Below are 9,456 nucleotides of genomic sequence, written 5' to 3' on the forward strand. Positions count from 1 at the left end.
GGGGGCACGGAGGCAATGACCCGCAGAGGGCGTGCTGACGTCATTGGCATTCGACATCGGCAGCACAGCACAGTGACGGCACGGAAAGCCATGATCTCACCTGACGATTGACAGCTGTTAACCGAGCTATCCGCGTGTAAAGAGACAGTACCGCATGAGCAATGCTCAGGAAATTCGAGCTGTCTCATCCAAGTTCGACTCTCAGCAAAGCCGTGCGAGTTGCGGGTAATGACTAAACTAAATGACAAGTAAACGAGATGCTCCCTAGAAAAAGCAACTAATAATGGTGATGTGTATTCACTCGTGGAAACATCCAAACATCCTTGAGCAGGACTAGAAGTGACTAGAGCAGATATGGGCATGTCGAGCGTCCTGCCTTTGTACTGGAGTTCGGAAAACTAGCCAACATGAAAACAATCTTAACATCTGGACGGCAGTCTCTCCAGTCATTACATTTGGTCATGATAGGGACGGAATGTATCGTAGTAGCACCACAAGGCCACGCACACACAGCTGTTGTACGGCGGCGCCATCTGCGAGATCGGTACCACGCTCTCCACTGAGATCAACATCCCACACCAATTACTCAACTCTGATACACTGCATCGATCGTCACTGAAGATGTGTCAGCGTTTGTGGAGCTGTCATAGGTATTTACCTCTCCATGAATCTTACCATATCTACCACCACCGGCCTCCTTTCCACGGCCATTCGGCGGTCTCGGCACGGTGGGAGTACCCCGCAGTGTTAGAGGTCGGGTCAGTCCAGCGGAGAGTCGAACTGTCTCCGCCGCCGGCGGCTGCTGGCCTGGGAAACAACCCTACTGTCAGAGACCGGCTGCTGGCCTGGGAAACAACCCTACTGTCAGAGACCGGCTGCTGGCCTGGGAAACAACCCTACTGTCAGAGACCGGCTGCTGGCCTGGGAAACAACCCTACTGTCAGAGACCGGCTGCTGGCCTGGGAAACAACCCTACTGTCAGAGACCGGCTGCTGGCCTGGGAAACAACCCTACTGTCAGAGACCGGCTGCTGGCCTGGGAAACAACCCTACTGTCAGAGACCGGCTGCTGGCCTGGGAAACAACCCTACTGTCAGAGACCTCACCTCGGCCATCATGGGGCGGGACAGGTGGTCTAACCGGGAAAATACAGATAACTCGGAACTGTGAGTGGAACTCTGCGAGAAAGCATGGGCTTGTTAAATGCCCAACTTTGGGTAAGGAGGCACCTTGCAGCACTGCCAGCACGTGGCGAACGGATGAGGGTCTCTGTCACCTGGATTCAGACCGAGTTACGTCAGTCGTCCTGCGGTCGTGGGCAGGCGCTCTATCGGCCCCCAATATGATGCAACGCTTGCCGAATTTCCGTAGCTGAGTCCGTCCCATATCGATAGCCGTGCCTAATAAATGGCATTATCACAGTCACCAATGACACTGCCACGGGCCGGCAGAAGAGGCCCCATTCAGCGCTCAGGGAGGCAGAGTCATTGCCCGACCCAGATCGGCAGCGATAAAACATGCAAGAACGACCAACGTCAATAAACGCTGACCCTACACGATGACACGGCACAATCTCCGCACAAACACCCTGATGGTCGATCGTTTCACCCTCGTTTTTGTTACTACGCCGCCTCAACTGCCCCTCCCCCTCTCCCCCTCAAATCACCTTCAGATCCTCCCTGTGAGTGTAGACCTGGCGCTGGGTCTCTCGCAGCGTGCGACGGTACATCTCGTGCAGATGCTTCTGCGTGGCGAGGAAGTGGCGCGTCAGGACCACCTGCTGCGTCAGGATGGCCGCCAGCGCGGCGCCCTCGTCGGCGTCAACAAAAACTGGCGGCAGAGGTGGCGAGCTGGGATGACTGGGCCCGATCGGCCCGGCAACCGGCCGGCAGAGAGGTGTGTCGCACTTACTATGCATTTCAGACCCCATGAGACCCTGTTTTTTGGCGATAATTTATTTAATATTTGTCCAATTTGCTTCAAATTTTCACAATGCACATTACAGCTCAAGCGCCAATTTTCGTCAATATGTTCTCTTAACAAATTATTAAATTTAAGGGTACTTGTTGTTGCCTCGTAATGTTAAAATCGGCTCCGTAAATCCGTCAGTGGAGTAGAGGCTATCCGTGCGTACGCGTGACGTCATTAGCACGTGACCATTAAGCTTCAGGGGGCGGTGACCTTGGCCGGTCAGTCGGCTGCGTGGAGCGGGCGGCGGTGGCTGCCGCGCCGGGGCGGCTCGCATGGAGCGTAGCTGCCGTGCAGTTGTCGGTGCAGCCGTAACTTCATCGAATGAGCAAAAAAAGCGCGCATAAGTAACGCACCAGCTGAAGCCCTTGACTTTGTATTTATCACCACAAATCTACGTAGACCCTGTTCAGTCACAAAAATATATAATTCCACACAAGATTTGGGGCTTGTGAAAAACGCACATAAAAGACTGTTGATTTCAAATGATTGCGTAAAGGCCTGGCCAGGGGGGTACGCTCCGGCTGTTTAGCATTACGAAAAGTGGTGACAGACGTTTGTGGAGGATTGTCGACGAACTCCTGTTCCGTGAGCAGCACTCACGCGCTAGCGGAAAATCCACCAATCAGCGCTCGGCAGTGCTCGACGCTGATTGGCCCGCCGCTCGTGACGACATTGCGGGGGACCGCAGTTATTCTCTATGGACCCGAATAGGCTTTTGGATTTCGGAGGGGTTTCTTTAAGATTATATGCTGTTTCGAGCTGTTTTCGAGTTGAAATATATTTCTTATGACTGTTAGCTATATAATGGCACCATAAAATCATGGTTTTGTTTAATATTACCGATGTAATATCGGCCGAAAAGACATGCTGTCTTGGCACGGACTGCCCTGCGGCTGATGTGGGGCCTCTAGTGCCAGCGTATGGTAATAATGGGCTGACGAAGGGTTATTGGAGACTCTTAGAGCCCCACCAGGATTCAGTATAGGGTCATCAGAGGCCGGGAACGTCCATCAGGGGTCTGAGTAGGCCTACCATAGGGGCATACATGACACATCATGGAACATGGGTCAATCTAGATCCATTAGGGGCCGTTGAAGGGCCATCATTGTTCAGCGTGGGCCCGCAATTACCTCTGATGGGCATATGCCGTGCCCCGATGGACTAACGCTGGCCCCTGATAAACCATCACCAGCCCCTGATAGGTCTACAAAGCCCCCTGCTGGGTCTAAATTGGTCACTGATATGCCCAAATGGGCCACTGAGAAACCCGTACAACATCCCCTGGCTGCACCTGATGGACCAATGCCGTCCCCTCATGGGCCCACCACGGCTCTTGAATGGCCTCTTCAAGTCCCTGAAGCGCCTTTATTGGCCTAAATGGACCCCTGATTGGCTTATGTGGTCCCTTATGGTCCTATATGGCCCCCATGAGCCCTCAACGTCCCTAGACAGCCTTACATTATATGCCACCGGCCCCTGGTAGGCCTGCACTGGACCCACGGCCTATACCGACCCATAAAGGGCCCATGTCGAGCCCTCATCGGCCTCCGATGACCACACGCCGGCATGTGTGGCCCCATCAGCAGTGGTCCGTCTATCCCATGTACTTACGGTCTTTTTGGCCGATGTGACACCGGTAGTATATAGAAATGTCATGATTAAATGTCGTTATTATATAGTCAAAGGTCACGGAAAGAATATCCAAGCTCAAAAATGGCCTCAAACCCAACAAAAACTGATACAAATCCCCTTCAAAAGTCATAAGTCAATGAAACGCCATAGGGGAATAGCTGCAGTCCCCCGCAATTTCGTCACGAGCATCGGGCCAATCAGCGTTGAGTATTGCCGAACGCCGATTGGTCGATTTCCGTTAGCTTGTAAATGCTGCTTGCGGATATAGTCTTGAACAAGTGAGGGTCGCGGCAACTAAATATTGCTTGTCACCACTTTTTCTTCGGGAGCGTTCTACCTGGTTTATATATGCGTTTTCTGCTTGCGTTTTTTGCGAGTTTGCGTGATTTGCATAATATCGTTTCAAAAAAAAAGTTACCTATTACTAATATAACTCCTTTAATATTTACTTAAAAATAATTAAAACTTTTATATTAATTAAAAGTTTATATAAAAAACATATAACAAAAACGTAATGTCGTTTCTTTCTAGAACGATATTACGCAAATCACGCAAACTCGCAAAAAACGAACGCAGAAAACGCATAGTGTAGCCAGGCCTTAAAATTATGTTTCAGGTCAGAGTCCGTCAGACTACGTCCAAATTGCAAAAAAAAATGTGTTTCTTAATAACCGTTCTCGTATACTGCTCAACGTCCGTCTGCCACATTCCTTTTTTTGTGCACGTCTTAACAATATAACACACACAGCGATAAAGGACAATTCTACCACACGACACATCACGCTTCTGCTCCACCCGGCGTCCCGCACCGCTTTACGAATCACGAATACGGCCGTCTCGCTGGAGTGATGCCCCAGGCAATCGGCCGCGCCCGCGACATTCGTCTTCATTCTACTTTGTTGCTTTCTGCGCCTTCCTCAGAAAAATTTATTGTAGCTGCCAAATATATCAATATTTTTGCCTTTTGGGTCATGTGGAGGCTTGCGCATGATCTCATAGGTAATCGGGTATAGTGACCTGACCCAACCTGACGATGAGATAGGTGCAACTCCGTTGTAAATAAGTGCCCAAGTCCCAAGAGTTCATATATCTTTTCTTTTACGGCCGGTTCGGTTCTAATTGATCCTACTCTGATTCTGAGGCCAGTTTTACCAACAGAAAAATAGCCGCCTGCCGGAAATTTTCGCCTACAGACCGCTTCACATACGGAGCGTAAACGCGATGGGCACGTAAGCAGATAGGGGTTTGCCTTTTACGCTCCGTATATGAAACAGTCTACGCCAAAAAAAAATTCCGGCAGTCGGCTATTTTACTGTTGGTAAAACTGGCCTCTGATCATTATGAATATTATGAGCTGGTTTGACGTTAAGATACCAAAATATGGAGAGGAGGACACCAGTGCCCTCGAACGGATAATTTTTGGGCTTTCGTCCCGAAAAAAAAACTTTGCCAGCACCACTTGTCCCCAGTATGTGGTCCTGCTGCGACCTCTCCGCGGTGCTGACGCCGACTGAAACGGCAAAGACCCATCGCGGTCACGGACAGTGGGCGGAGTTAAGTTGGGCCCGGCGTAACGTGATTGGCCAGCGCTGCTATCCAATCCGGTGCGGCAGCGAGCGAGCCTCTATCCGGGTGCAAAAACTGACTAACATTACGAGCCAACGACAAGTGCTCTAAGTTTTGATATTTTGTTAATAGACCATATTAACAAAAATTGGCGCTTGAGCTGAAATACCGTATGCCAGAATTTCAAGCTAATTGGACAAAAACTGGAGAAATTATCGCCGAAAAACAGGGTCTCATGGGGTCTGAAATGCATAGTAGGTACGCCGCGAGCGGCAGGAGACAAAGAGAACCGCCACTGCTGACTCCGAGGATACGGTGTCAAGGGCAATACAGTAACGGTGATTGCATGTTGTGTTGCTGTAAATAAACATGTTCATGGCGACGTATGCAGCGTGAAGATACTTTTTTGGCATGATTGTAAATTTAAGAGGGCCTGTCAACGGTGTCCATTGCCGAAGACAAGATCAAAATATCTAATAGGTACGCTTAACAATGAAAAACGACGTCAAACACCAACAATAATTTCAGCGGATCTGCGTAGCGGCCCAGGACCTGTAACTTTGGATACTGGAGGGAATACACGCCATCCACCTCCCCTCCGTCAGTCAGAACTGCATCTCACCTGAGGCAGTAGAAGCGCCGAGCCGCGCGGCGTCCGTCACCGCGCCGGCCGCCAGCGCCGTCGGCGGTACCACCACCGTCACCGGGGCCGGCGTCGGCGGCCAGGCCTGACGGCAGCGGCGGCAGGCAGTCGAGGAGCGCGCCACCCGCCGCTGGTAGCTGACCACCAGCGACTCGGAGGCGTCCGTCCGCTCCCGGTCCGGCCAGCTCGAGTCGCGCTCTCCGTAACGGTCGCGGTCAGGGTCCCGGTCACGACGGTCCCGGTCCCGGTCCCGGTCTCGGTCTCGGTCCCTCCGCCGTCTCCGCCTCCGTGCTGAAGGAGAGTCGGGGTCGGCCCCCGGCGCCCTCTCCAGCCCCCGGCTCGAGTTCGTGTGACGCACAGAGCGAGACGGCCGCGACTCCTCACGTCGCTTAGAATCCCGGTTCGCTCGATGATCTCTGCCGTCTGCGCCGGCGTCTTTCAGACGGGGTCGACTATCCTTTGGACGATGGTCATCTGGAGAGTGAGGTCCTCTCGCAGGGGAACGGGGGTGCTTGGATAAGACAGCGTTGGTGTGTTTCGTCTTGTGGTGCCGATTAGGAGAAGAGCGGTCGCTTCTCGCGCTTTTTTCCTTAGTGCGCTTCCGGTGAGATTTGGCCGCTGCTGGGGTTGATGGCCGTTTCTTCTCGCGATCTCGCGATCCAGTCTTATCAGCTTCCGCCTTGGGTGTTGATTTGCTGCTTTCGACCGTCGATCTCTCCAAAGCCACTTCAGCCTGTGATTTTGATTCCGACTCCGATCCTAATTCCGACTCCGACTCCGACTCTGATGCGGTCTTCGAACCAGACTTCGGTGACTGTTCGGACCGCTCTCGTTCCGACTGCGCTGTCCTCTCTGACGCTGACTTCAGTGTCGACTTGCTCTCGGTGTCCGTGGATCCCTCAGTCCGCGCGGATCCCTCTGACGGCCGCTCGGTAGGGACCGACTCCGTAACCACCGTCCCAGCCGTCGGCTCCGTCTCCGTCTGTACAGAGCTGGCCGACGGCACCGTCGGCACGGCGCTCTCAGCCGCGCTCGGCTCCAGCCGCTCCGAGACTTCGCCGCCGGACGGCGAGCGGGCCGGTCCGCGCGCGCCGGCCGCCGACTCGGTGCGGATGGCGCTCGGGGACGAGGTGTCCTCAGAGGAGCTCGAGTCCTCGTCGCCCGAGATGCCGCTCAGGATGATCTTCTGGTCGAGGATGCTGACCGAGGAGCGGGAGCGCGTCCGGGCGCGGCCCAGCGACGCGCCGCCGCCGCTGCTGCCCAGGTCCGTCGGCGACTTTGTCGGACTGGAGGCGGAGAACTTGCGGCGCAGCATGTCCATTTTGCTGCCGCGCCGCGGCACTGCTACAGCTTTCGTCCCTGCTGGTGTGGGAGCAGGTGGTGGCTTCTGGGGTGTTTTCAGGCTCATTTGGTTTATCAGATGGCTTATATCAGTGTCAGTGTCACTGCTGGCATCTACAGTTGGTATGCTCTGGTCCCTGGTGGCAGCAGGCTTGATAGGTGTGCTGGTAGCTCTTTTGCTTCCATGTTGAGTTACAGAGGCAGGTTCTCCGTGGCTTAGGTCAGGGTGAGCAGCCACAGCAGTGGTGCTCTTTGTAACAGCAGGTGATTTGAGCCATGGTGAGGAGACAGTGGTAGAAGATACAGCATTTACTAGTGGTTGAGTGCTGGGAGTGTCACTAGCTGCTCTGCTTACAAACTCCTTCCTGGCAGCTCTCAGGTCTCGCAGGTAATCCTAGGAACAAACAGTAACATCACTGAAGAGTTTAACAAATGAGATCTGAATCTTACAAACTAACAGATTGACAATTGTGAATTGACACTTGACAGCAGTTGTGCAATTTCAAAAATAACGGTAAATGTCAAGTTTAAGTCCTAAGCAGCTTTCATGGATAATTTTTGCATATTCTTACATTATTTGACATCCTGAATCCAAAAATGATACTTATATGTCTCGCAAATAAAAGAAAAACATAATCAAACCTGACCTAACCTTACCTACTTACCTATAACCTACCAACCTACAACCTACAACCTAACAACCTAAAACCTACAAACCTACCTACCTACAACCTAAAACCTACAAACCTACAACCTAGCCTAACCTAAAACCTAAAATTTTTGCTGTTACATATTCGTATCAACAGCGCCACAATTGTAGTTAGGACCTAAACTTGACATATACCATGGCCCTGTTTCACCGCCAGACGCTGCGCGCGCTGCAGCGCGCTGGGAGCTGAGGCGTAACCCTGACGTCACTCGAATGACGTTGCGTGCGATCCGTTAGCTTATGATGAATCGCGTTTGGAACAGAGGTCCTAAAGAACCCAGTACAGAGAGAACAGAGGTTTGAGTGCGAATGCTGCTAGCGTGCTGATGGTGCTGGCGCTAGGGTGCTAGCGTTTTGCGATGACGTCATAGCGCAGCGTCAGAGGGAAGTTTGTTGATATTGCCATGGAAACCCAACGCGCCGACGCGCGCAGCGCACTGCAGCGCTGCGCCGCGAAACAGGGCCCAAAATAGCTTAGTCACAAAACGAGCAAAGTTGAGAAAGGCAGTAAATGTAAGCAGCCCTACACTCCATTTTAATGCACAAGTTGTGGAGTGTTTGTCCAAAGTAACAGTAAATTATCATTATATTTGTAACGTGACCAATAAATTGTAAAATTCTGACTTAGGTTACAACTTACCTGCACACTTGTCATGTCTCCACTTTTAAAATCAAAATGCTCCTTTCAAGGCATAACAAAAACTTCAAAATTTCACCATCTTAGGTCCAGATAGGTTAAAAATATTTCACTTTTGCATTGGCTTATCGCTTCTAAACCCCAAACAATCACCTTTTTTTTTTTTTTTTGCTCGGTCGGCCTAGTGCCATTTCCGAGCAGGGGGCAGTTACTCCGGCAATTTTCGCCGGGCAGCAAGTGTTACGTTAAAGGGACCCTCCCACCTTCAAAAAAGTTTATGAATTGGCATGAAAGTGATGTCGCTCGGTTCAGAAAGAGCAAAAACGAATATCTACCAAATTTCACAGAAAAATATTCACCGGTTTTCAAGATATTAGACTTTTACTTTTGTTTACTTTTTGGGATCTCCGCTGTTCCTAGCGACTTTATTTAAAAGTGCGGCATTTGTTGCGCGCAACGCAGCATATACCACCGCGTGCTACAAAACGTTTTAGTCAAACATTTAAAGTGACCATCCCACCTTAACATTAGTTTTGAGTTGAAATAGCCAAATTGGTGGCCATGGCCTGCAAATACCGGTTTGGGCACTCACAACATCGAAAAATGCTTTAATTCGGAGATATGGAATTTCAAACTTGCAGTTTTCGGATTCTAAGGGGCTAATGCATTGGGATGCCCCCTTAGAATTTGTGACGTCAGCGGTGATCTAACGATTTTAAAACGTTATACTAACATCTTTGTGAAGCAGTGGTGGTATATGCTATTTGCGCGCAACATCTGCCGCAAACGCCGCACTTTCAAAATGAAGTCGCTAGAAACAGCGGAGATCCCGAAAAAGTAAACAAAAGTAAAAGTCTAGTATCTTGAAAACCGGTGAATATTTTTGGGTGAAATTTGGTAGATATTCGTTTTTGCTCTTTCTGAACCAAGCGACATCACTTTCATGCCAATTCATTAA

At 51.0% G+C, this 9,456-nt stretch overlaps 1 protein-coding gene across 6 annotated transcripts; it reads right to left on the bottom strand.

Moving 5' to 3' along the window:
• Nucleotides 1-278: 278 nt before the first annotated feature.
• Nucleotides 279-9,152, bottom strand: LOC122392994 (uncharacterized protein DDB_G0284459-like). 6 transcript variants are annotated; one of them, XM_043388431.1, is made up of 5 exons: nucleotides 9,091-9,152; nucleotides 8,502-8,632; nucleotides 5,791-7,546; nucleotides 1,666-1,829; nucleotides 279-807 (listed from the first exon to the last, which is right to left on the bottom strand). In XM_043388431.1, exons 2-5 carry the CDS (start codon nucleotides 8,514-8,516, stop codon nucleotides 760-762), a joined length of 1,983 nt encoding a protein of 660 aa, XP_043244366.1. In that variant the 5' UTR covers nucleotides 8,517-8,632; nucleotides 9,091-9,152; the 3' UTR covers nucleotides 279-759. The 6 variants fall into 6 exon arrangements, with proteins under 6 accessions (XP_043244366.1, XP_043244364.1, XP_043244367.1 ...); XM_043388429.1 differs by lacking the exon at nucleotides 9,091-9,152 and adding an exon at nucleotides 9,019-9,052; XM_043388432.1 differs by lacking the exon at nucleotides 9,091-9,152 and adding an exon at nucleotides 8,894-8,937.
• Nucleotides 9,153-9,456: the final 304 nt, after the last annotated feature.

Source organism: Amphibalanus amphitrite, unplaced genomic scaffold, assembly GCF_019059575.1.
Source record: "Amphibalanus amphitrite isolate SeventyFive unplaced genomic scaffold, NRLGWU_Aamphi_draft 000510F_arrow, whole genome shotgun sequence".
NCBI lineage: Eukaryota > Metazoa > Arthropoda > Thecostraca > Balanomorpha > Balanidae > Amphibalanus > Amphibalanus amphitrite.